The following is a 27,826-nucleotide window of genomic DNA, read 5'->3' on the forward strand; positions in this document are numbered from 1 at the left end:
ATTGTTATTGATCATAACTGGGAACAAAGGTGTCATGACTGGTAAAAGTGAGATAACTGAAAGCTACTCATGTCTGACAGGCAAGTTGTGAATTATATAGTTGTCCAGCAGATGGCATATACAGTATGCATGTGAACAAATACATCATAAAGATCCCTCCAAAATATTTGTGTAATACAATTCAACTGGCAGAGGACCCAAAACACATCTTTATTTTTTATTTGAAATGTATTAGAATTGTTAGAAAGTAAAGCTGTAAAGCATAATATGTACTGCTGTGTATTTGCATGTATAGTTTATCATTAAATGAATTAAATGCTCTTTATATAGATAATATAAAGTAATACAATCTACAAAAACCTCCAGAATTGAGCATTGAACATACAATGTTTACAGGCCACAGCCTCCGGAAAAATACAATATAAGCGTCCTTCTCGATCTCTTTCACACAGTATTAGTTTTGTAAACAATGGTGCATGATATCTATATAATTTACATTTCACAATTCCAAGGTCCTCTGCTTGAATGTTCACACAGTGCATAGAACATGATTTAGAGGCAAACCCCTCTCCCTTTAGATGAACTGCTGTTGTAGGTAGCACTTACAAATAGGCACACTTGGCTTAACAAACATGGAAGATCTTGTACAAAAGTAAGCAGTTGCTAACTTAGTATTTGTCCTTAATTCAAACTCAAGACCCCTTGTAATGAAGTACTAACTGGTTAGAATTAGTGAATCGCTGAAATAAATAGAACATTTATTTATGTTATCTAAGTTATCCTCCACACATTGTTTTCAAAACGCAAACAAACACAAATTTGATGGTGCAGTTAAGAATTGTAGTAGTAACTCAAAGCGGTTCCATGCATGTGTAATTAATCCATGCCTTTCTCATACAAGTTTCCAAAGAAATTGCAGTGTGCTTGATTGTGCTTATCGAAGTATTTTAGTATCAATAGTCAAATATGCCTCTCCAGACAGAGATTGGGTAAGATACTGTACACACATTTAGGTGAGATTGATATTACAGTATAATTAAAAAGTAGTTAACATCATACTTTTTAATTAATAAACTGCATTCCTAACAAGGCTTCATTCTCCAGTACAAATGATGTTTCAAAGTGCTTTCCTACTGTATTCCCATGATTAAGACATTTCTGTGTTAAGACTTGTATGGTCATTTTAGCTGAAGCTTTTATCCGAAGCGACTCAGTTAACACATATAGTATGTGCCCCTTGTGAAAATCAAATCAACAATTCTGGTGTTACAAGCCCCATGTTCCAATAAACTGCCCAGTACATTTTCAGCATGTGCACCTATTGTGAAAATATGTCATTATTAATTTCTATCATCATACTGCATAAATAATTGCAGATTAAAAACCGAACAATGTTAGTAGTACTTGTGTTACTACAGTACTTGTGTTACTACAGTGATAAAAACTAAAAAAGAAAGGAATCAAAGGAATAAAATCAAAGGAAATATACAGAAAATTAAGAAATTCAACAATAAAAGAAAACTGAAAAGAAATTTGACACATTATTGTGTTAGTCAGCAGAATTAGTTAATTATTGCAAATGTAAATAATTTCTCAGTTAGTTTTCTAAATCTGTTTCTTCATTAAAGCTTTTTGTCATTTTCATATGTTTAAAGGCACATGTCATATTTATAATTAAATATATTTTGGTTAAAAAAAGTATAAAATACTTTGTATAAACTGTACATCCCTGTGTGAGTATTTGCTTTAATACCTTAAAATGAACACACAAAAGTGTTTGCCAAATACGTCAAACCAAACTCCAGACAAATAATAACTTTGGGAAAATACAATTGTATTCACTGAAAAATATATTTAACATTTTTATTTGACATTCTTGTACCGGTATTTGGAAAATGATAGGGCAGTCATAAAAGTTTCGATTAAAATGACAGATGTACCAAAAGTCAGATTCCATATGAAAAAACTATAATACTTGTTGAGAATCCTGTTTTTGGAGTCATATTTAAACTTTGAAGATAGAGCTGAGAATATTGTTGGCCTTTTTTGTTGCAATTGAATACTGTAAGTGCAGATTTGACTTGAAGAATACATCTTGAATAAAAAAGGCATTAAAAATACGAAAAGGAACATATTTATTACTTTCAGGGGACTGAAAGGTATTTTTTTGTGTTAAGAGCAAAACCATAGGAATCAGGTCCCTACTCTCTGGTGAGATGGAGTTTTATTGACTTATTATATTTTACATTGCTACCTATCTCTTAGGTTATTTAATTCTCAATTGATCTCAACTATATATTACAAGGGGTCTGCTACCAAAACTGGGCTTGCATCCATAAATGGGCCCAAACTTTCAGCTCAGGCTTTGGTGATTGTCTTGCCAACAATACATTCCAGGTTATCATCATCAACATCAATTAAATTGACTGCTATATTCGTTATATCATCATCTCTATGCAATCTCTTTGATTCAGTGGGCTGGGCTCAATGTGTCCCTCAGAATTAGTTAGCGAGAACCCTGTCTTTGACCCAAGCCAAACATACCGAAGTTGGACATTGGAGATGAACAAGCAGTCTCATCGTCAAAGGCAGAAGACCATGATGATGCAGTTTTTATCCATTGGTTGCACTAGTTATTCAAACATCAGACTCTTTCAGCTGTGAGTTACGGATTGAGGCAGGGATGACAAAGGGGGCAGAGCGCAAGATGATCTCGTTCTGAAGCTTCACAGGCTGCGGCTCTTCAGTAGTCTCCTCAGGAGGTTGTGTCTCTGTCAGTTCTTTGCTGTCCCGTTTTTCAAAATAATTCACTTCTACAACGGTTTCATCCCCTCCGAGTGATTGTTGGCTTCCATACAGTTTGCTCATCTTGATGGCAATCATTCCCTCCTTCTCTGGTGGCACTTCGTCCTCCTTGGTTAACTCGTTCTTTTCACGGTACTTGTAGGAAGCGAGTTTCATCGAACGTCTCAGCAGATGCTTACGATAGGCTCTCTGAATAACAACAGCTGCTACCTCCTCCTGCTTTCGCCTCAGGGTGGTGGTGATTGGCTCGTATGACACTTTAGAGGGGTTGTTGGCCATGAACTTCTCCTCCATGCTCTCCTTCATGGCATCCATCTCCCCTGACTCTCCCAGCACCTCTGTGGTCAGTGCCAGCAGGATGTCCAGACAGTGGATCTTATCCCCAGGGACAATGGGAAGGTCCATGGTGATCAGCTTGATTGTGTTGGGTTTGGGGATCCTGAGCGGGTCTTTAAGCGTGTCACAGAACTCTGACAAAATGTCGTAGGCAATGAATTGTGATGCGTCAGGGTCGAACTTCTCCCAGGTCTCGTAGAACATCTCGAAGTCTTCCTCACACAGAGGGTCACCACTCTCCTCTGTGGCCACATTGAAGTTCTCGAGGATAATGGCAATGTACATGTTGACCACAACAAGGAAACACATGATGATGTAGCTGCAGAAAAAACAAATTCCCAAACCAGGGCTGCCGCAGTTGCCTCTTACATCTGTGCCGGGATTTTCCACGTCCGGGTCACAGTCCGGAGGTCCACTATTCAGAATGGGTGAGAGGAGACCATCCCAACCGGCTGAGGTTGTGATCATGAACAGACAAATTATACTGTTGCCAAAAGTTTCAAAATTGAACATATCGTCTATTCCGGCCTCCTTCTTGACATATGCAAAGTTGGACATTCCGAAAATGGAGAAGATAAACATGATGAGGAAGAGCAGGAGCCCAATGTTGAAGAGAGCAGGAAGTGACATCATCAGGGCAAACAACAGTGTCCGGATGCCTTTAGCTCCTCGGATGAGTCTCAGAACTCGACCAATCCTGGCCAGTCTTATGACACGGAAAAGGGTAGGTGAGACAAAATACTTCTCTATGATGTCCGCCAGCAGTATACCTGGAATGGAAAGAAAATATCAATATTTTAGTTTTCATTCTTATTACTATGTTCTTCAATCATGTTTCATTTAAGCAAAAATAAAGAATTCTGTAGCTATACGACTAACGAATACAATCATTTCTTCATATTCACCAACGATGGAGAGAATGACGACGACAAAATCAAAAATATTCCATCCGACTGAGAAAAAATGTTGTCGCAGTGCGATCAACTTGAGGGTACACTCTGTGGTGAAGACAATGATAAACACCAGGTTGATGAGGAAGAGGATTTCCTCCTTCTCCACGCTCTGGTCGTCCGTCTCCACCATCATCGTTACCATGTTGAGGCAGATCAGCACCATTATGAAGATGTCGAAGAATTGTTGGGTGATCAGGTCGAAGATAATGCCTGCGAATTTGTTCTTCAATCAATAGAGACCAAGAGAAGGAGAGGACAAAACAGACTGAATTAGAGGTATGTTAGGTCAATGACATGCACATGAAAATAACAGTTTGTCTCTATACTTTAGAGGGAAAGATATCTTCATAAGGGAGGAACAGAAGCGGACAAGAGCAGTTAGTGATAAAGTCTTGCCAATACCTTCTCATTGAGTGGTACTGTATGTAGCTGAATGTTTTCCTCTTAAACATTGGTGGAATACACACTCTTTTGTTCTACATCTTAAGGCAACTTTCCAGTCACCCAAGCAGGTGCTTACCTGTGGTCTAGGAATGGGTTTCTGTGGCTTCTTGGAACCAAGCTTTTTCATGGCATTGTAGTATTTCTTCTGTTCCTCTGTCATGAAAATATCTTTCCCTCCAAAGTATAGAGACATACAGTTATTTTCATGTGCATGTCATTGACCTAAAATACTTGTAATGTATATGTGTATAGTATTGTTGTGATAACATGTTTTAGAAATGGCTTGCATGTTGTGTTTGGTATTTAGTGATATTAGTCTGTAGGAAGGCTACTTATCTTCTTTTTTTGTTGGTTGAAGTTGTCGATAATGACACCAATGAAGAGATTCAGGGTGAAGAAAGACCCAAAGATAATGAATATGACAAAGTAGATGTACATGTAAACATTATCCTCATATATGGGCTGGTCTTCCACCTTGTTGGAACAGAGAGTATAAAATCATAAGAAATGAGTTTGTTTTCATACTCATCTCAAAGTTGATCATTATTATGACAGTATAAAGAAGGAATTGTCTTACTGAACGTGAATCCACAGCTCCATACATTATATCCATCCATCCTTTAAATGTTGCCTGGACATGAGAAACAAATGTATGCTGTAAGATCCATGTGTACATGTAACACAGGCCAACACCCGTATTACCACTTTAAACAACTTCAACTACACAACGGTAGTAGGCTATATGATTAGTAAGCAACCTGTTTTGAAACTCACTACTTGCAGGAGGGAGAGGTAGCCCATGGGCACGTTGTCATAGTTGACCTTTGCGTTCATCCAGCGCACGTCGTCATTACCCTCCATCATTAGTTGATAGCATTCGGTCTTGTTATTCACAACGTCAGCAGAGAACATCTCCTCAGCGGTGGTGTTGAAGCAGTGGTAGTACTTCCCAGCAAACAGGTTGACTCCCATGATGCTGAAGATGAGCCAGAAGATGAGGCACACTAGAAGCACGTTGAAGATGGAAGGAATGGCCCCCACCAGAGCGTTCACCACCACCTGTGGAAAGGAAATCACGTGTCCAAATTTGAGAGAACCTGCAAATCAAATCCCTGGTAAAAGCAGAGCTTGTATAATATGTAAAAAGGGATTAATGCTGAACTGCTGAGACTCAATGGAATGAAATACTCTTTGGATTGTTGTTCAATTCTCGAAAATGTATCAGCAAATGCATTTCATTTCTAGGGCCACAGATTCACATGTTTGGGACTCATCAAATATACCACCTCTCGTTTCGGTTTTCTCGACTTGTGAAAGACTACTCACCCTCATTCCCTCAAATCTGGACAGGGCGCGGAGGGGCCGCAAAGCCCTTAACGTTCGAAGAGATTTGATTGGTCCAAGTTCAGCGTAGCCCAGGATGTTAGCCGTTAAGCTAATCAAAGACACCTAGGAGATTTGGGATGTGACAACAACATGTGAAGATTAGCTTTCTCAAATGAACTGAAATATTGATCATTTATATTGATTCAATATTACTTATAAATGTTGATAAAATAAAATATAGCTTATTATGACGAGGATGCACTACACAGATGGACTGGAGTTATTACTTTGACTTACATCCACAATGAGGAAGTCCAGCCAGCACCACGCGTTTGTGAAGTAGGCCTGGAATCCGTAAGCCACCCACTTCAGGAGCATCTCAATAATGAACACGTAGGTGAAGACTTGATCAGCATATTCCAGGATGATTTTTATGGTCCTGCGCTGTTCAATGTATATGTCTTCAAAAGCCTGTGAAGAATTGAGCAAAAGATTATGGACCGTTGTTTCAAGATACTGTGTGTTGGTATTTGTATTGTACTGAAAGAAGGCAACACTCTCTCACCAAAGCTCCACTACTCATCAGGATCATGAAGATGATGAAGGTCTCAAAGTAGTTGTGCTCCACAATGAGGAAGCATGTTTTCCTGAAGTTCCACCAAGTCTTTCCTTTGCCCGTGGTGATGTCAAAATCAAGGCAAGGGCATCGTCCAATGCATTCTACCAGAGATTTGAGGAAGGAGAACATTTACATTTACATTTACATTTTAGTCATTTAGCAGACGCTCTTATCCAGAGCGACTTACAGTTCGTGAATACATATTTTTTTTATACTGGCCCCCCGTGGGAACATATGAGTAAGATTAGGCAAAACAACCCTCGCACCCCATCTACCAGTTCTATCCACATTTGTCAAGGCATTTCAGAATTACAATCAATGCAGGTGAAAAAACCCATTCATTAATGGAGATGAGTGGGGTGCTAATGAATTCATGTTCACTTAAAGTGTATTCTACCACTTGAACCATACAGAGAACCACCATTTAAATAGGCAGTATAGCCATTGTCATATCAGCCAGGGAAATGCAACATGACTCAGACAAATCTAGACTAAGTAAGCGAGCCCTGCTCTCTCCCTCTCTCCTCCTGAACAACTAAGTAAATCATTGGAGGCTGATGTAGGTTAACTACAGTATACTGAACAAAAATAGAAACGCAACAAATTCAAAGATTTTACTGAGTTACAATTCATAAAAGATGAATGGCACGACAATGGGCCTCAGGATCTCTTCACGGTATCTCTGTGCATTCAAATTGCCATCGATAAAATGCAATTGTGTTCGTTGTCTGTAGCTTATGCCTGCCCATACCATAACCCCACCGCCACCATGGGGCACTCTGTTCACAACGTTGACATCAGCAAACCGATCGCCAACACGATGCCATACACATGGTCTGCGGTTGTGAGGCCGGTTGGACAGACTCCCAATTTCTCTAAAACGACGTTGGAGGCAGCTTATGGTAGAGAAATGAACATTCAATTCTCTGGCAACAGCTCTGGTGGACAGTCCTGCAGTCAGCATGCCAATTGCGCGCTCCCTCAAAACCTGAGACATCTGTGGCACTTTAGAGTGGCCTTTTTTGTCCACAGCATAAGGTGCACCTGTGTAATGATCATTATGTTTAATCATCTTCTTTATATGCCACGCGTGTCAGGTGGATGGATTATTTTAGCAAATGCTCACTAAGAGGGACGTAAACAAATTTGAGAGAAATACGCTTTTTGTGCGTATTGAACATTTCTGGGATCTTCTATTTCAGCTCATGGAACATGGGACCAACACTCTACATGTTGCGTTGATATTTTTGTTCAGTGTATATTGACTCCCATGGTAGCATCAAGCCTGTAAGAGGGAGATCCTATTACTCTCGGTCCAGCAGTTCTCAGGGCTGGTGGGGTCTGCCTCTTCTTCCTCCTCTTCCTCCACTTCAGGGGGATTGTCCACTGTGCTGCAGATTGAAGAGGCATTGTCCTGTGCAATAGGTTTCCTTAACTGTAGTGGGAGAGACATCTGTATTAGATCATCTGGGGTATCCCATTTATAGCTCAAATAAATTAAAAACATCACATGTGAACTATCCCTTTAATTAAATGATATCTTGAAATCAGAGGTTAATCTGGGTTGGATTGAGAGACATGAAATGTCATTCCTTATCATCAACTTACTATGACCTTATTTACTCTCTGTTTTGAGCAGATTGCATAAAGATCTTCATACTTTTGCTGAGACACAACACAAAATGATATCGGTTTAGTAACAGGAGGAATGATTTAAGTTACCTATGTGCCTATGACTCTTTGCCCAGTCACAGATTCATGTGGTATCTCTCTTTCACATACAGTGCCGCTTGTCACATTAGATTAATGAGTAAACACACTGTGGGAAAGAAGTAGGACATAGCAACTGTCGCCCTACAGTCTCTTTTAAAGTTTGTAAACATGTCAGCTCCAAAGAATTCTTCAACCTCTGCACTGAAGAAAGTAAACATAAATTGTAATTCAGTAATGGTATATGTTAACTGCGAGTTATTATGAAAAAAGACTGGCTTTGTTTATTTATACTGTGCTTAAATATGCACCGTCTGATCATTCGACAAGATGGAGTGTCTTATTTCTTGTTTTGTTTATGAGGCCAAACTATTTATTTACCCCTTTTATAATTTATTTACACCATATTCGGAGAAATGGGTCTCAGCTGGGGTGGCTAAAGCAGAGGTCAGAGTTGAAATGCCATGGGTTTAGCCGTAAGCAGAGCTGTCATGTGAAACATGTCATTTGATCCATTTCAGAGGCACGCCAAAGGTATGCATTACTCAATCGTTCGGGCTTTAGCTCCTGAATGAAACAAATGTTATATGATTTGGCCTGCTGAGGAACTGACAAAGGCATGCCCTGTATTTACAAGACACTAAAACAAATATACGAGGTATATATATATATATCTATATATATTTAGCTTTCATAGATTTGGATTGGTACCCCGACACAGTAGGAGTAGGAGTGGTGTGAAATGTTTCCTTTAGGAGTGTGTGTGAGGATGCAGGTAGCTGTGTGGGTCAGGTTTGCTAATCATGCTGCGCTGGTCTTCTTTCCCACGCTCCGTCATTCAGTCACATGGTCTCTCCTCTCTTTGCAACCAGACGCTCAGAGATAGATAGATGTTCTCTCTGTAGCAGAGGCTGTATGTGATCTTTATGAGCTTCTATCTGGGGCTGATGGGGCTGATCCCAGTTAATTGAGGACAGCCTACCCACATGAACAAATACTATACTATAAATACTATACTTTTCACTGTAGTGTTTTTGCAGACTTTACTGTAGTATTTTAGTATAGTGTTTTTGTGGACTAAAGTCCGCAAAAAACAATACAGTGAATACTGTAGTATTTACTGTAGTATACTATAGTATTTACAGTTAACTATAGTATAATTAATGTAGTTAAAAAAACTGTAGAATATAGTATAGTATTTACTGTAGTGTTTTTGCTGACTGTAGTATACTGTAGTATTTACTGTAGTGTTTTTGTCATAGAAGTGAAGGCTTTCTCCTTGAGGAAACCTACTGGAGAAATACTAAAAGTTTTCCATACCCTGTAGGTAGATAGGTAGGTAGGTAGTACTGGGGTCTGAACGGATAGTTCAGAGCTTCTGCTCTTTTCTATAACTTATAGGGAACACAATATATGATCTATACTTGGCATGTAGGTTTCTCACTTGGCACAAATTGGGATATGGGGGAGGGGAATGGGCAGGGTAATTGCAAATGAAATACTGTAGTATTTACAATAGTTTAAAACATTTCGTGTTTTTGCGGACTGTAGTGTTTGATTGTTACCGCGGCACAAAAAATACTGTAGTTTGCTTAAGTTATTTGGCCATGACTATAAGAAACCAAAGGCCCCATAAAATGTACCAAAAGGAAAATGTTCGGTATTTTATCAGTATTACAATAATACTGATACTGAATAGAATAATACTAATCCTAATAATATTGGCAATTGATAACCATATATGATGTGCATGTGCTTGTATATCGGTTATTTCTCTTGTCAGTATGAAGCCTTAGTCTTGATTACTCTCTATATTGCTTGTAATGAATGCTCAAAATATAACCCACTGGGCACATATGTCAATTCAACATCTATTCCACATTGGTTCAACGTAATTTCATTGAACGGACATGGAAACAATGTCGATTCAACCAGTGTGTGCCCAGTGGGAACAGACGTCTGTGTCATGTTTTACTCATCAATAATGCAAAGGTCTTACCTCAGTATCCTCTTTAGCATCCTCATTTGCGCCTTCTCCTTCTTCCTCTTCGGAGCTGTCATCCTCATCATCAGACTCCATTTTGGCAATAGGTACATCCAGGGTAAAATCCGCATTTGTAAGAAATCCACTTGGGTTAACATCGTCCACCCAAACGTCCAGCATTTTGAGCTCCAAATCAGCCTTTGGGTTGTCACTGGAGTTTATATTTTTCAAAGCCAAGCTGTCCTCCGGGAGGCCGTCCACATCTTCATTACTACCCCCATTACCATCAGCCCCGTCTCCATCCTCCTTAGGCTGCTTCCCTGTCAAAATGCAGAACTGTTTGATTACGTAGGCCTTGGCCCAGTCGATGCCCCTGGTGATCCTGTTGATGGCGATCTGCAGGTTGTTCATCTCCCCGTCCTCCTCTGGAGCCGCCAGGTTGTCGCCGCTGAACGAGCTCAGCAGCAAGGCCAAGAAGAGGTTCAACACCTGGATGGATAGTTAGAACAACTGGATTTTATTTTATTTTAATTTTATTTTATAGTATTTGTTGTTATTGTCCCCTATGTTCTTAAATCAGGGTCGTGAAATTATAATTTGTTATTTTTCTGGTTAATATTGTCAAACGTTTTCTAAAACGTTTTCCAGAGGTCAGTTAAACAGTAACCGTGTAACTTTACCTCTCAATAGCATCTAACAGTGGTATTGGACTTGTGTGACCTGTTACATCATCAGTAGACTTAAGGCTGCCCCCTCCATGATTCCTGTAAGCCCTCGGCTATTTTTCTCTATGCCACCTGCCCCATTGGATCCCCAAACACCCCAAGGTCAGAACTGCTGGCCCATATCATGGAGCTAATAATAGCCCCTTCATTGAGTGAATGGTGTGTATCCTATTTGATGCCACTGTTAGTCTATGGGATTCTCCCGGGAGTTCAGACAGAAAGGCCTGTTTGTCTTTGCCACATAGTTTGTTGTCAGGCTTTTGCTACCTCAACTGACATAGCTATTTCCTCTCTTCGTCCTATGAATAACCAAAGAGGAAACACAACCAGTTTCGTTTACAGTGAAGGATCGCCTGGTATCCATCAAAAGTATGGAGGTGGCATAATCAACTCATTATCTAACAGCAACATAAGAGCTGCATCTGTGGTATGTGCACGGAATACTCCACCAAACACTCTCCCTGATCTTTCATGTTATGTTCATTACACTTTTTTTTTTTTTAAAGTCATTTAGCAGACGCTCTTATCCAGAGCGACTTACAAGAGCAATTAGGGTTAAGTACCTTGCTCAAGGGCACATTGACAGATTTATCACCTAGTTGGCTCGGGGATTAGAACCAGCAACCTTTCGGTTACTGGCACAATGCTCTTAACCACTAAGCTACCTGCCATCTTCTGAGTAATCCATGAACTAACTGAACACCAAAATACTTCAATGCCAACCCTCCAGTGCCCACATCCCATGGTTCAATGTATCACTCACCACTAGGTTACCGATGACCATGACCATCATGAAGACAACGAGACACATGCCCTGTCCGGCCACCTCCATGCATTCCCACATGGTCTCGATCCACTCTCCGCACAGCACCCGGAAGATGATGAGAAAAGCGTGGAAGAAGTCATGCATGTGCCAGCGGGGCAGCTCGCAGTCCAAGGAGATCTTGCAGACACACTCTTTGTAGCTCTTGCCGAAGAGCTGCATGCCCACCACGGCGAAGATGAAGACTATGATGGCCAGGACCAGGGTGAGGTTACCAAGGGCGCCCACTGAATTACCGATGATCTTGATTAGCATGTTGAGTGTGGGCCAGGATTTGGCCAGTTTGAAAACACGCATCTGCCCCCAAAACAATTAGAGAGATTATTAGGTTACATAGGGCTGGTTTCCCAGAAACTGATACAAAAAAATTATAACTTGATTTTCCATTGAGCTGTGTCCAGGAAACTGACCAATAATTAGGTTTGTAGAGTTAGGATCACTTTACTTGTGCCTAATGTGATGTTAATCTTGCATAGGGTTGCAAAGGGAGGGTATATTACTCATAACTTTTGAAGTTTACCAGTAAACTACCAACATTTTAGTAACTTTCTATTTTTTTTATTTTTATTAATGATGTCTAGTGATCTTTTTGGGTACTTCAGATTATCACAGGTGTCTGGAATTATCTATGGCCCTCTGTGTGGCTTTATCACATGTAAACTATTTACTGAACAAAAACATAAACGCAACATGTAAAGTGCTGGTCCCATGTTTCATTAGATGTAATAAAAGATCCCAGAAATGTTCCATACGCACAAAAAGCTTATTTCGCTCAGATTTTGTGCACAAGCTTGTTCATATCCCTGTTAGAGAGCATGACTAATTTGCCAAGATAATCCATCCACCTGACAGGTGTGGCATATCAAGAAGCTGATTAAACAGCATGATCATTACACAGGTACACCTTGTGCTGGGGACAATAAAAGGCCACTCTAAAATGTACAGTTTTGTCACACAACACAACGCCACAGATGTCTCAAGTTTTGACAGAGTGTGCAATTGGTATGCTGACTGCAGGAATGTCCACCAGAGCTGTTGCCAGAGAATGTAATGTTCATTTCTCTATCGTAAACCGCCTCCAACTTTGTTTTAGAGAATTTGGCAGTATGTCCAACCAGCCTCACAACCGCAGACCACGTGTAACCACACCAGCCCAGGACCTCCACATCCGGCTTCTTCACCTTCGAGATCGTCTGAGACCAGCCACCCGGACAGCTGATGAAACTGAGGAGTATTTCTGTCTGTAATACAGCCCTTTTGTGGGTAGAAACTAATTCTGATTGGCTGTACCTGGCTCCCCAGTGGGTGGGCCTATGCCTTTCCAGGCCCACCTGTGGCTTTACCCCTGCCCAGTCATGTGAAATCCATAGATTAGGGCCTAATTTATTTATTTCAATTGACGGATTTCCTTATATGAACTTGAACTCAGTAAAATCGTTGAAATTGTTGCATGTAATAATAATAATACGCCATTTAGCAGACGCTTTTATCCAAAGCGACTTACAGTCATGCGTGCATACATTTTTACGTATGGGTGGTCCCGGGGATCGAACCCACTACCCTGACGTTACAAGCGCCATGCTCTACCAATTGAGCTACAGAGGACCACATATTGCTTTTATATATACTTTTTGTATATTTAAAATAATCAAATAAGATGATTTTATAATAAGAAATTGAATGACAAAGCTGCAAAACATTATCCTAAACATCAATTTAGTGAATACAATTGGTGTTAAATGAGGGTTTCATCATGACATATGTATAAAAAAGATTTTCACACCTATTTATTTGACTATGTCAATACATAGTGTTTTACTATGTCTTTATCGTAAATGTTTTAGCGTCAAACTGATGGCAGTTGTGAAAAAAATGTCAATAATTGGAAGAGTTGCAGAGTTGATTAAAAAGAATGCCATTGTTGATTAGATGCTTCTATCATTAATTAGGCTATTTTCTATTGAACCACATAGTCTATCCACTAAAAACTCATAGACAATACGGGCACAGATACACAAAATGAATAATATGAATACAAGCTATTCAAGTATAAATTACCAAAGTAACCACAAATTGCCAAAATTACAGAAGATTCTGGTAACTTTGATAAATTACCCAGTAGTTTGCAACCCTACTCTTGCAACTAGTTTATGAAAATGTATTGATCTCTCGTGATCGATTCTCACTGCACAGTTACACTGAGAGAGTGTGTTCTAAACTGTGGGTGGAGGGACCCTCACCAGACGGAAGGAGCGGAGCACGGACAGACCCTCGACGTCGGCCAGCCCCAGCTCCACCAGGCTTATGGTCACAATGATGCTGTCGAAGATGTTCCACCCGACCTGGAAGTAGTAGTACGGATCCATGGCGATGAGCTTCAGCACCATCTCTGCTGTGAAGATTCCCGTGAAGACCTGTACAAGAGATGAGAGAGTGAATTACATTGAAAACTGTGCAAAGTGTAGATATGCAGATTCTCATGGTGTCTGCCTGCACTGTAAACCTGAATTTTGAACATGATCATTTTGAGAGAGAGATTTCTATGGTATCCCTATCATGGCTACAGAAGAGGTAGAAGTGGAACAGCATCATTAAGGAAGGTAACTCACCAAGTTCCCCACACTCAGCACATCTTCAAACTCTGCTGTCATGGGGTAGTGCTCCATGGCCATGAACGTGGTGTTGAGTACAATGCAGATGGTGATGCCCAAGTCCACGAACGGGTCCATCACTATGAAGTACATCCACTTCTTGAAAGTCACCCAGGGCACACAGCAGTTCCATTTCAGGAAGATGTCTGAACACTTGTACCAGAAAGGCGGACAAGGTCTCAGTTCCTTCTCCAGATCTGTTGGAATGAGGGTAAAGGAGGAGGGTGTTGTTTGTCAAGCTTAACATCAGAGTACATTTTGTGAGTTTTAGATTTTTTTGTACACGACCCTGCATTTAAAGTATTTTTTATGGGTTCATGATTTGTTTTCAAGCTTTATTTATTATTTGCAGCACCTTAAGTTCAAAAGTATTATTCATGTCTATGTAGGTCTTGAAAAGTAAGTATTATTTGTCTTGAGTACCTAAAGTTCAAACAAGTGTAAGGCAATGGGTTGTAGGTCTTATAGCTGAAAAAGCTGACACAATGTGCCATCAGTGCATAAGATGGCAAACTGTGATGATGAAACTCTGCGTAACTCATAATACAGTAGCCAATTAGAACACAGGTATGGGTGGATATCGCAATAACAGTCCTATACATCACATTCCAGTCCCACACATGGATTCCTTAGGACATTTCATTCCTCGTATACAGATCCATTGCGATTTCAGACAGTTACCATCCATGTCATCTTGGCTGTAGACACTGGGTGAACTGGGTGTCTTCTTCTGCAGGCCTGATACTTCCAGCTGGTCCTTACTCCCCTTGGGTCCACTGGCCCTCTTCAACACAACAGCAGAACAAAGAGAAACTTAACCATCAGGCGCATAGCAACCAACTTATTTATTTTTACCCCCTTTTTTTCTCCCCAATTTCGATCTCATCGCTGCAACTCCCCAACAGGCTCGAGAGGCGAAGGTCGAGTCATGCGTCCTCCTTAACACCCACCCGCTTAACCAGCCGCACCAACGTGTCGGAGGAAACTCTGTTCACCCGACAACAGCCTGCATGCGCCCGGCCTGCCACAAGGAGTCCCTAGAGCGCGATGAGCCAAGTAAAGCCCTCCCGGCCAAACCCTCCCCTAACCCAGACGACGCTGGGCCAATTGCGCGCCGCCCTATGGGACTCCCGATCACGGCCGGTTGTGATACAGCCTGGGATCGAACCCGGGTCTGTAGTGACGCCTCTAGCACTGCAATGCAGTACCTTAGACCGCTGCGCCACTCGGGAGGCCAGCAACCCACTTTTTCAGAGCCAAACTGAGCCTAGCCAAACCAAGCTGTACTAAGTTGTTTACGCATTAATTGGTTATGCATTCATCTTAGTTGCTGAAACCGTCCTGAAAAGGAAAATGTGAATAAACAATATCCGAGCCAGCACAGTTTGGTTCAGGTCGGCACAGTAGTGTGAAAAAGGTCATAACATCAAGCGCACAGCAACCCATCTGAGCCATGCGGCTCACCTCCTGGTCTGCCAGGACCTTGTCGGCGTTGGCTCTGATCATGAGGCCTCCATTGGAGTCCTTTATAGCCTCGCCGTCCTTATCAAGGCTGGAGGACGTACACTCCTCATCATCAGCAACCTCTTGATCTGACTTATCACCTTTCTCTTTCTTAGATGTTCTACTGGACAGTGACGTCTGACTGCCAGCAATTTCAGCGTGTTCATGGTGTTCATGATGCCTGTCATGTCTCTGTCAGTCAAATAATCAGTCAATCATTGAGCAGAATCAAACAAACTAAGGACGAGAACGACCAACATGAGCAGTAATCTGCAAATTAACACTTAGTATGATTACTAGATCTTTTTTGTATTTATCCAGTTCATCAGACATTTGAATCTAGTTGAATCAACTAACTAAATCTTACTCTATCAACTATCATCTGAACAAAGAGTGAGATTTATTTTTCATTGATTGGATTAATACATAGGTATAATATATATGTATGTATGTATATATATATATATATATATATATATATATATATATATATATATATATATATATATATATATATATATATATATATACAGTGGGGGAAAAAAGTATTTAGTCAGCCACCAATTGTGCAAGTTCTCCCACTTAAAAAGATGAGAGAGGCCTGTAATTTTCATCATAGGTACACGTCAACTATGACAGACAAATTGAGGAAAAGAAATCCAGAAAATCACATTGTAGGATTTTTAATGAATTTATTTGCAAATTATGGTGGAAAATAAGTATTTGGTCACCTACAAACAAGCAAGATTTCTGGCTCTCACAGACCTGTAACTTCTTCTTTAAGAGGCTCCTCTGTCCTCCACTCGTTACCTGTATTAATGGCACCTGTTTGAACTTGTTTTCAGTATAAAAGACACCTGTCCACAACCTCAAACAGTCACACTCCAAACTCCACTATGGCCAAGACCAAAGAGCTGTCAAAGGACACCAGAAACAAAATTGTAGACCTGCACCAGGCTGGGAAGACTGAATCTGCAATAGGTAAGCAGCTTGGTTTGAAGAAATCAACTGTGGGAGCAATTATTAGGAAATGGAAGACATACAAGACCACTGATAATCTCCCTCGATCTGGGGCTCCACGCAAGATCTCACCCCGTGGGGTCAAAATGATCACAAGAACGGTGAGCAAAAATCCCAAAACCACACGGGGGGACCTAGTGAATGACCTGCAGAGAGCTGGGACCAAAGTAACAAAGCCTACCATCAGTAACACACTACGCCGCCAGGGACTCAAATCCTGCAGTATCCCCCTGCTTAAGCCAGTACATGTCCAGGCCTGTCTGAAGTTTGCTAGAGTGCATTTGGATGATCCAGAAGAGGATTGGGAGAATGTCATATGGTCAGATGAAACCAAAATATAACTTTTTGGTAAAAACTCAACTTGTCTTGTTTGGAGGACAAAGAATGCTGAGCTGCATCCAAAGAACACCATACCTACTGTGAAGCATGGGTGTGGAAACATCATGCTTTGGGGCTGTTTTTCTGCAAAGGGACCAGGACGACTGATCCGTGTAAAGGAAAGAATGAATGGGGCCATGTATCGTGAGATTTTGAGTGAAAACCTCCTTCCATCAGCAAGGGCATTGAAGATGGAACGTGGCTGGGTCTTTCAGCATGACAATGATCCCAAACACACCGCCCGGGCAACGAAGGAGTGGCTTCGTAAGAAGCATTTCAAGGTCCTGGAGTGGCCTAGCCAGTCTCCAGATCTCAACCCCATAGAAAATCTTTGGAGGGAGTTGAAAGTCCGTGTTGCCCAGCGACAGCCCCAAAACATCACTGCTCTAGAGGAGATCTGCATGGAGGAATGGGCCAAAATACCAGCAACAGTGTGTGAAAACCTTGTGAAGACTTACAGAAAACGTTTGACCTGTGTCATTGCCAATAAAGGGTATATAACAAAGTATTGAGAAACTTTTGTTATTGACCAAATCCTTATTTTCCACCATAATTTGCAAATAAATTCATTAAAAATCCTACAATGTGATTTTCTGGATTTTTTTCCCTCATTTTGTCTGTCATAGTTGACGTGTACCTATGATGAAAATTACAGGCCTCTCTCATCTTTTTAAGTGGGAGAACTTGCACAATTGGTGGCTGACTAAATACTTTTTTTCCCCACTGTATATATATATATATATATATATATATATATATATATATATATATATAAGCGAGAGAAAAATATATATGAGGGATTGGAAGTGATGCAGACAATTACATTGATGGAAGTTACAATCTATCTGCAATATTAAAGCTGATCTACCCCCCCCCCCCCCCAAAAAAAAAAAAGTATATATAGGTCATTTTTTCCCCAGATTCTCAAAGTGCTTTACATACATAGTAAGTTGACCACACCTCTTTGACCTCCGCTTCTTTCCTTTCCTTCAGCTGCTCCAGGATCATGGCATACTCCTCCTCCTTCTCCTTGGCCTCGGCCATGGTGGCCTCATTCTGCTCAGCATACGCCATGGCCACCACAGCCAGGATCAGGTTGATCAGGTAGAACGAGCCCAGGAAGATCACCACCACAAAGAAGATCATGTAGGTTTTCCCTGCTGAGCGAAGAGTCTATGGGTAAGGGGAAAACAGCCAGTTAACTCACCAAACCGAGAGAGCACTCTTTCTGTATCAATATCCCTGATGACACATAAGATTGCAATCTCTCAAATTCAATTCTGGTCTACCGACTGACGTTACAGATATAGATTTCAGGAAACGTCAGGAGCAAATTTCAAAACTCGTACGTCTCTATGTCGTTGTCATGGAAGCACATGATATATACGCACCAGCTGGAATAGATTTTCCCAGAAGTCCTGTGTCATGAGCCGAAATAGGGCAAGGTAGGCCCATCCAAAACTGTCGTAACTTGTGTAGCCATAGTTGGGATTCCTTCCGGCCTTCATACACGTGTATCCTTCAGGGCAATTTCTGTCAAAATGCCAATGAAGTGGCACAACAAACTGAATGGGACTTATAATCTTCAGCATCCAAAGATATGTTATATTTTAACTACGTTGAAATTCTTTGCACCATATATTGCGTGATCAACAGAGACAAGGCAAGATTATAAAGCTCCCCATATGCTCAACTCTGATATCCCAAAAAACCTACCCAGCATCAGATGCATTTCCACAAAGAATAGGGTCTAACATTCCAGGAAGGAAGTAATGGTTCGCTGGAGGAAAACAGAAAAGGGACCTCCATTAGAGAGCGCATCAAGTTTATAATCTTATATAAATGTATGTACTTCTTTTACATATTTATATAGTTATTCTATACAGTAATATCATATAGTACTGTCACAAAATCCCAACTAATATATAGTTAACGGTTCAGTAAGTCATTATCAATTCCCTAAATCAATGTGCCATCAAAAGCCTGTCACAACCTTAATCATTGATGTATGCATTGAAGTCCCACGTGCTGTTGCCACTGAAGCATGCATTTTTTATATTTCTTATACAAATGTGTATACTTCTTTTAGAAATCTATATACTTATACACATTTATATACTTATTTTAAACTATCCTACAGTAAGTGCCATGGTAATATCCCAATTAATTTAATATAATGGTTCATTAGGCCATTATCAACTCCCCTTCCACAAATCAATGCGCCATCAAAAGCCTGTCAATACCTTGATCGTCGATGTATGCCTTGAAGTCCCACGTACTGTTGCCGCTGTTTGTGCCATTGTAGCCCATAATGTCGTTGAAACCAGTAATGTTGTTGAAGGCCATAGTGATGTTGTCCATGTTGGTGGAGTTTAAACGCCATTCCGCAGGGGGCCAGTAAACACACTTCTGCTTCAGGTTTCCCATGAACAGTTGCAGGCCGACCAGAGCGAACACAGCCAGGCAGAACACTGTTAGGATCATCACATCAGCCAGCTTCTTCACTGACTGTATCAGAGCGCCCACAATGGTTTTCAGACCTGAAAATAACACACAAAAATACATTCAAATAATCTGTGACCTGAAAACGATTTGTTGAAGAATGAATAACATCACTTTGAGAATATTTGATTCTGCTACTTGATCCTTGTTCTCTGTATGGTGTAATTAATAACCCATGTTTTATTGTGTAGCTTGCAGGGCTTTGTGTTTATAATATTATAACAGATGCCATTTAGCAGATGCTTTTCTCCAAGGTGACTTACAGTACAGTGTGGGAATGCGACCCAAAACAACCCTAGGGTTGCTAGCACCACACACTTACCAACTGAGCTACACAGGACCCAAAGCAGGTGTTCAAAAGCAGGTGGTGCAGTTAACAAACAAACCCCAGTGGGACTTGGACCTTCTTATGTGACACATACCGGGAATTACAGTGATTGTTTTAAGGGCTCGGAGCACACGGAACGTCCTGAGGGCAGACACGTTGCCCAGGTCAACGAACTCTGTGAGGTACCTGCCGAGCACAAAACATAACAACATAACCACACATTAGAATTGAGGAGTTGACAGTTGATGTGTCAGTTGAACAAAAATCTGTTCAGTTTCATGGACTTTTAATGTACATTTAATTCAATACCGTTGGCTCAGTTGTTATTCTAACACAGAGGATCAGAGGTTTGCTATGGTAAAAGATATGGTTTAGCTGAGAATATATTTAGCTCAGGGCAACTGTCTACTTCTAGAGCCAAATGGCAGTGTTATCTGTAATCCGACTGCTGAAGGCAGGAGTGTGACTAAACCAGTAAGACACCATATGGAAATTTAGATATGAACTGGCATACGTCATTATGTTGCTATGAATCACACGCAAAAGTTTCAATGTTTGATGAAGGATGACACGTACAAAAATACATTTGAAAGAAAGTAGATCACATTGGGCTCCACAGAAACAAACTCTGTTTCTGATTTTGATAGTAGGATCCTTAACCCACTTAGATGTATCTCAAATATCTGAATCTTATATTTACATGATTGAAACTAGCTATATGAACTGTATGGTGTTACTTTTCATCGGGGGCTCCAGGGCCATATACGGTACAGTATCTGCCCCTCATAAGTCATAGTGCAGCACCTTGTAGCGCCACAGACCTTCAGCCACTTGGTACTGGGACAAAGAAAGCCTGGGGAGGAGGTGAGCCCCTATAAATAGACCCGGAGTGTGGTGTGTGACCCTCCTTTGCAAGTGGATAAATATTTTCATTCAATGAGGCTCCATGATGAAGCAAGGCAAGTGGTGTAGAAGGTCATTATGGAGAGAGAAAGAGTGAGAGAGAGAGAGAGGGAGAGGGATGGAGAGATAGAGAGAGAGAGAGGGAGAGGGATGGAGAGATAGATAGAGCGAGAGAGAGAGAGAGAGAGAGAGAGAGAGAGAGAGAGAGAGAGAGAGAGAGAGAGAGAGAGAGAGAGAGAGAGAGAGAGAGAGAGAGAGAGAGAGAGAGAGAGAGAGAGAGAGTACAGGGGGTGCTGGGACCTGGGGGGAGGAGAGGTAAGGAAGCAGACAAGGCCATGGTCAAACTCATCAAGCCTTTGGAGATGTCCTTTGACCTTCCTGACCTTTGACCTTACTCCTTCACTCATGCACACAGACACACACAAATACACACACACTCTAACACCTGCCCCTGTATGGTACTGCGCTGATGACTGACGGCCATCACTCTCCCATTACTCACGCCATGCTGATCACCATGAAATCCAGCCAGTTCCATGGATCTCGAAGGAATGTGAAATCTCCAACACAGAAGCCTCTGGAAAACACTTTTATTGTTGCCTCAAAGGTATAGATACCAGTGAAAACATATCTGCAATACAAAAAGAGGGGAAGAGAGAGAAACTTTATAAAATAGCTTTTGGTGAAACTTTGTAGTGGTCAAAATCACTCTCAATAATGTTATGACCAATCTTTTAAATTAAAAAAAATTAAATTTTAAAAAGAATACAGATATTTATATGATAATTTAAACTTTTTTTAAGTGCCCCCACCCCAAAATGTAAGTATTGGCTTGAAAAGACATGGGATGCTGATGCAGCCAATATAGTTTTCACAAAACATTAATCATCTCCTATGTAGGTTTGAAACTTACTCAACAGTTTTACTCCATGCCGGAGGGTCACTCATCGTCATAAACACACAGTTGGACATGATTGTTAACATGATGAACATGCTAAATAATGTACCCACATTAAGGAAATAACATGGAGTTACAATAGTACTCAAATCTAATTCTATGGACCAATTGATTTAGTCAATTTTTTAATAACAATTTTTATTTTATTTATAACTTCTGATTCATATGAATCTAGTAATCAGTTGTTGCTAATGGACGACATACTTTATTATAAAATTATTATAAAACCACATTATAAAATCACCACCATTTTCCGTATGGATCAAACGGCGGCTTCTGATAAGAGTAGGGGGGGGGGGTATATTTCCTCATCAACAACTCCTGGTGTACCGAAATGTAAAACATCTCGAGCTCCTGTTCACCCGACCTGGAGTTTCTGATGCTAAAACTCATTTTAATTAGATCAGTTAGGAGTGTTGTAACTGTTGCCAAATAATGACATTAACATACAGTGGGGAGAACAAGTATTTGATACACTGCCGATTTTGCAGGTTTTCCTACTTACAAAGCATGTAGAGGTCTGTCATTTTTATCATAGGTACACTTCAACTGTGAGAGACAGAATCTAAAACAAAAATCCAGAAAATCACATTGTATGATTTTTAAGTAATTAATTTGAATTTTTTTGCATGACATAAGTATTTGATCACCTACCAACCAGTAAGAATTCCGGCTCTCACAGACCTGTTAGTTTTTCTTTAAGAAGCCCTCCTGTTCTCCACTCATTACCTGTAATAACTGCACCTGTTTGAACTCGTTACCTGTATAAAAGACACCTGTCCACACACTCAATCAAACAGACTACAACCTCTCCACAATGGCCAAGACCAGAGAGCTGTGTAAGGACATCAGGGATACAATTGTAGACCTGCACAAGGCTGGGATGGGCTACAGGACAATAGGCAAGCAGCTTGGTGAGAAGGCAACAACTGTTAGCGCAATTATTAGAAAATGGAAGAAGTTCAAGATGACGGTCAATCATCCTCGGTCTGGGGCTCCATGCAAGATCTCACCTCGTGGGGCATCAATGATCATGAGGAAGGTGAGGGATCAGCCCAGAACTACACGGCAGGACCTGGTCAATGACCTGAAGAGAGCTGGGACCACAGTCTCAAAGAAAACCATTAGTAACACACTACGCCGTCATGGATTAAAATCCTGCAGCGCACGCAAGGTCCCCCTGCTCAAGCCAGCGCATGTCCAGGCCTGTCTGAAGTTTGCCAATGACCATCTGGATGATCCAGAGGAGGAATGGGAGAACGTCATGTGGTCTGATGAGACAAAAATATAGCTTTTTGGTCTAAACTCCACTTGCCGTGTTTGGAGGAAGAAGAAGGATGAGTACAACCCCAAGAACACCATCCCAACCGTGAAGCATGGAGGTGGAAACATCATTCTTTGGGGATGCTTTTCTGCAAAGGGGACAGGACGACTGCACCGTATTGAGGGGAGGATGGATGGGGCCATGTATTGCGAGATCTTGGCCAACAACCTCCTTCCCTCAGTAAGAGCATTGAAGATGGGTCGTGGCTGGGTCTTCCAGCATGACAACGACCCGAAACACACAGCCAGGGCAACTAAGGAGTGGCTCTCTAAGAAGCATCTCAAGGTCCTGGAGTGGCCTAGCCAGTCTCCAGACCTGAACCCAATAGAAAATCTTTGGAGGGAGCTGAAAGTCCGTATTGCCCAGCGACAGCCCCAAAACCTGAAGGATCTGGAGAAGGTCTGTATGGAGGAGTGGGCCAAAATCCCTGCTGCAGTGTGTGCAAACCTGGTCAAGACCTACAGGAAACGTATGATCTCTGTAATTGCAAACAAAGGTTTCTGTACCAAATATTAAGTTCTGCTTTTCTGATGTATCAAATACTTATGTCATGCAATAAAATGCAAATTAATTACTTAAAAATCATACAATGTCATTTTCTGGATTTTTGTTTTAGATTCTGTCTCTCACAGCTGAAGTGTACCTATGATAAAAAATTACAGACCTCTACATGCTTTGTAAGTAGGAAAACCTGCAAAATCGGCAGTGTATCAAATACTTGTTCTCCCCACTGTATATTGCTAAGGATGTGTGAGTAGGGTGACTCACCTAGCATGTCTCTAACCCAAGCCACCAGCACCAATGACAAACATCCTAACCACTGTCCCAGTTAGGGATATCTCTAGGGAATGTGCTTATTGGGCCAGTATAGTTAGGCCCTGTCCAGAAGAAACCCTAACCCCTTCTCCCTAGGCACTTATGTAGATCTGAAATAACTTAATATATGTAAGCAATAGGGTGAATGCACTTTGGAGTAAATCTCAGCTCTGTTAAAAGTACACTCAAGAAAAACTTTAATTGATCATAGTGATTCAGGAGTATCCTTAAAACAGGTTAATATGCCGCACCAACACCAGACAACTATACAGAAAGCCCTTCAATTGTTGAAATAAGTCAATCAAATCAATGATGAGAGAAAAGTCCAATTAACTGATAACTGACACAGACATGATGGCGTAGCAGGAAGATCTGAATGCCTTGAACCATGAGGTTGTGAATTCAAATTCCAGGTGAGGACATGTTGAATAATAATTACTGTATACACTGAGTGTACAAAACATTAAGGACATCTGCTCTTTCCATGACATAGACTGACCAGGTGAAAGCTATGATCACTTATTGATGTCACTAGTTAAATCCCTTTCAATCAGTGTAGATGAAGGGGAGGAGACAGGTTAAAAAATGATTTTAAGCCTTGACAATTGCAACATGGATTGTGTATGTGTGCCATTCAGAGAGTGAATGGCCAAGACAAAATATTTAAGTGACTTTGAACAAGGTATGGTAGTAGGTGCCAGGCAACCGGTTTGTGTCAAGAACTGCAACGCCACTGGGTTTTTCATGCTCAACAGTTTCCTGTGTGTATCAAGAAAAGTCCACCACCCAACGGACATCCAGCCAACTAGACACTGTGGGACAGCTTTGGGAAGCATTGGAGTCAACATGGGCCAGCATCCATGTGTGTCAAATATGTAAGTAGGAAACACTGTATGTTAAAAGCACTGTGTGTGTGTGTATGGATCGCAATACCCACAATAACATCTGCTAAATATGTGTACAGTATGTGACCAATAAGATTTGATTTGATTTGATGGGCTTGGCAACATTAAGGTGTAATGTTTTTTTTTGGGGGGGGAGAACGTTTCTTTGGGACCATCAGGCGACGTCCTGACAACTGATACACAGAAATGTTCTTGCAACATTCCCATGAAACGTGTCTAGAACATTAATATTGTTTATACCATGGCATTGTTCAATTCTGATTGGCTTGAAAGGGCATTCTAGAGCGTGCATTATTTCCCTATTACACACAGTATATTTGCACAGTAGAATTCAATGGCTATAGTTCATTCTTACATGTTCTATGTTTGAGCTGCTTTTGAAAGCAAAAGTAGAATAGAAAACATTATTGGCATTGATGAATTCATTATTGGCATTGCTGAATTCGATTTTCATAATAGCAAGCTAGGACTGACACACAATCTAAGTAAAGGAATGGAATAAGAATATATAAATATATGGATGAGCAATGTCATTATCATTATCAGAGTGGCATTGGCTAAGATGCAATAGATAGTATAGAATACAGTATATACATATGAGATGGGTAATGCAAGATACAGTTGAAGTCGGAAGTTTACATACACCTTAGCCAAATACATTTAAACTCTGTTTTTCACAATTCCTGACATTTAATCCTAGTAAAAAGTCCCTGTCTTAGGTCAGTTAGGATCACCACTTTATTTTAAGAATGTGAAATGTCAGAATAATAGTAGAGAGAATTATTTATTTCAGGTTTTATTTCTTTCATCACACTCCCAGTGGGTCAGAAGTTTACATACACTCAATTCTTATTTGGTAGCATTGCCTTTAAATTGTTTAACTTGGGTCAAATGTTTCGGGAAGCCTTCCACAAGCTTCCCACAATAAGTTGGGTGAATTTTGGCCCATTCCTCTTGACAGAGTTGGTGTAACTGAGTCAGGTTTGTAGGCCTCCTTGCTCGCACACGATTTTTCAATTCTGCCCACACATTTTCTATAGGATTAAGGTCAGGGCTTTGTGATGGCCACTCCAATACCTTGACTTTGTTGTCCTTAAGCCATTTTGCCACAACTTTGGAAGAATGCTTGGGGTCATTGTCCATTTGGAAGACCCATTTGCGACCAAGCTTTAACTTCCTGACTGATGTCTTGAGATGTTGCTTCAATATATCCACATAATTTTCCTTCCTCATGATGCCATCTATTTTGTGAAATGCACCAGTCCCTCCTGCAGCAAAGCACCCCCACAGCATCATGCTGTCACCCCTGTGCTTCACGGTTGGGATGGTGTTCTTCGGCTTGCAAGCTCCCATTTTTCCTCCAAACATAACGATGGTCATTATGGCCAAACAGTTCTATTTCTGCTTCATCAGACCAGAGGTAAATTCTCCAAAAAGTACAATCTTTGTCTCCATGTGCAGTTGCAAACCGTAGTCTGGTTTTTTGATGGCGGTTTTGGAGCAGTGGCTTCTTCCTTGCTGAGCGGCCTTTCAGGTTATGTCGATATAGGACTCGTTTTACTGTGGATATAGATATTTTTGTACCTGTTTCCTCCAGCATCTTCACAAGGTCCTTTGCTGTTGTTCTGGGATTGATTTGCACTTTTCGCACCAAAGTACATTCATCTCTAGGAGACAGAACGCATCTCCTTCCTGAGCGGTATGACGGCTGCGTGGACCCATGGTATTTATACTTGCGTACTATTGTTTGTACAGATGAACGTGGTACCTTCAGGCGTTTGGAAATTGCTCCCAAGGATGAACCAGACTTGTGGAGGTCTGCAATTTCTTTTCTGAGGTCTTGGCTGATTTCTTTTGATTTTGCCATGATGTCAAGCAAAGAGGCACTGAGTTTGAAGGTAGGCCTTGAAATACATCCACAGGTACACCTCCAATTGACTCAAATGATGTCAATTAGCCTATCAGAAGCTTCTAAACCCATGACATCATTTTCTGGAATTTTCCAAGCTGTTTAACGGCAGAGTCAACTTAGTGTATGTAAACTTCTGACCCACTTGAATTGTGATACAGTGAATTATAAGTGAAATAATCTGTCTGTAAACAATTGTTGGAAAAATTACTTGTGTCATGTACAAAGTAGATGTCCTAACTGACTTGCCAAAACTATAGTTTGTTAACAAGAAATGTGTGGAGTGGTTGAAAAACAAGTTCTAATGACTCCAACCTAAGTGTATGTAAACTTCTGACTTCAACTGTATGTAAACAATATTAAAGTGGCATTATTAAAGTGACTAGTGTTCCATTTATTAAAGTGGCCAGTGATGTTCAAGTCTGTATGTAGGCAGCAGCCTCTCTGTGCTAGTGATGGCTGTTTAACAGTCTGATGGCCTTGAGATAGAAGCTGTTTTCCAGTCTCTCGGTCCCAGCTTTGATGCACCTGTACTGACCTCGCCTTCTGGATGATAACGGGGTGAACAGGCCGTGGCTCGGGTGGTATTTGTGCTTGATTATCTTTTTGGCCTTCCTGTGACATCGGATGCTGTAGATGTCCTGGAGGGAACGTAGTTTTCCCCCGGTGATGCGTTGTGCAGACCGCACCACGCTCTGGAGAGCACTGCGGTTGTGGGCGGTGCATTTGCTGTACCAGGCGGTGATACAGCCCGACAGGATGCTCTCAATTGTGCATCTGTAAACGTTTTTGAGGGTTTTAGGTGAGAGGCAAAATGTCTTCAGCCTCCTGAGGTTGCGCCTTCTTCACCACACTGTCTGTGTGGGTGGACCATTTCAGTTTGTCAGTGATATGTACGCTGAGG

At 41.0% G+C, this 27,826-nt stretch overlaps 1 protein-coding gene across 1 annotated transcript in view; it reads right to left on the minus strand.

Moving 5' to 3' along the window:
- Positions 1 to 2,637: 2,637 nt before the first annotated feature.
- Positions 2,638 to 27,826, minus strand: part of LOC311103340 (sodium channel protein type 4 subunit alpha B-like) — a gene marked incomplete at both ends in the record, with an annotated part of 29,866 nt that continues 4,677 nt past the window's right edge. The window contains 23 exon segments of the mRNA XM_084144898.1: positions 2,638 to 3,911; positions 4,047 to 4,317; positions 4,615 to 4,712; positions 4,871 to 5,012; positions 5,116 to 5,169; positions 5,313 to 5,597; positions 5,865 to 5,987; positions 6,162 to 6,335; positions 6,430 to 6,584; positions 7,792 to 7,918; positions 10,193 to 10,666; positions 11,666 to 12,022; positions 13,966 to 14,139; positions 14,335 to 14,573; positions 15,058 to 15,178; positions 15,841 to 16,071; positions 18,238 to 18,450; positions 18,669 to 18,810; positions 18,994 to 19,057; positions 19,521 to 19,817; positions 20,202 to 20,293; positions 21,513 to 21,641; positions 21,924 to 22,004. Coding sequence (XP_084001024.1) covers positions 2,638 to 3,911; positions 4,047 to 4,317; positions 4,615 to 4,712; positions 4,871 to 5,012; positions 5,116 to 5,169; positions 5,313 to 5,597; positions 5,865 to 5,987; positions 6,162 to 6,335; positions 6,430 to 6,584; positions 7,792 to 7,918; positions 10,193 to 10,666; positions 11,666 to 12,022; positions 13,966 to 14,139; positions 14,335 to 14,573; positions 15,058 to 15,178; positions 15,841 to 16,071; positions 18,238 to 18,450; positions 18,669 to 18,810; positions 18,994 to 19,057; positions 19,521 to 19,817; positions 20,202 to 20,293; positions 21,513 to 21,641; positions 21,924 to 22,004 — 5,317 coding nt within the window.

The sequence above is a fragment of the Coregonus lavaretus genome, assembly GCF_964263955.1.
Source record: "Coregonus lavaretus genome assembly, chromosome: 28".
Lineage (NCBI taxonomy): Eukaryota > Metazoa > Chordata > Actinopteri > Salmoniformes > Salmonidae > Coregonus > Coregonus lavaretus.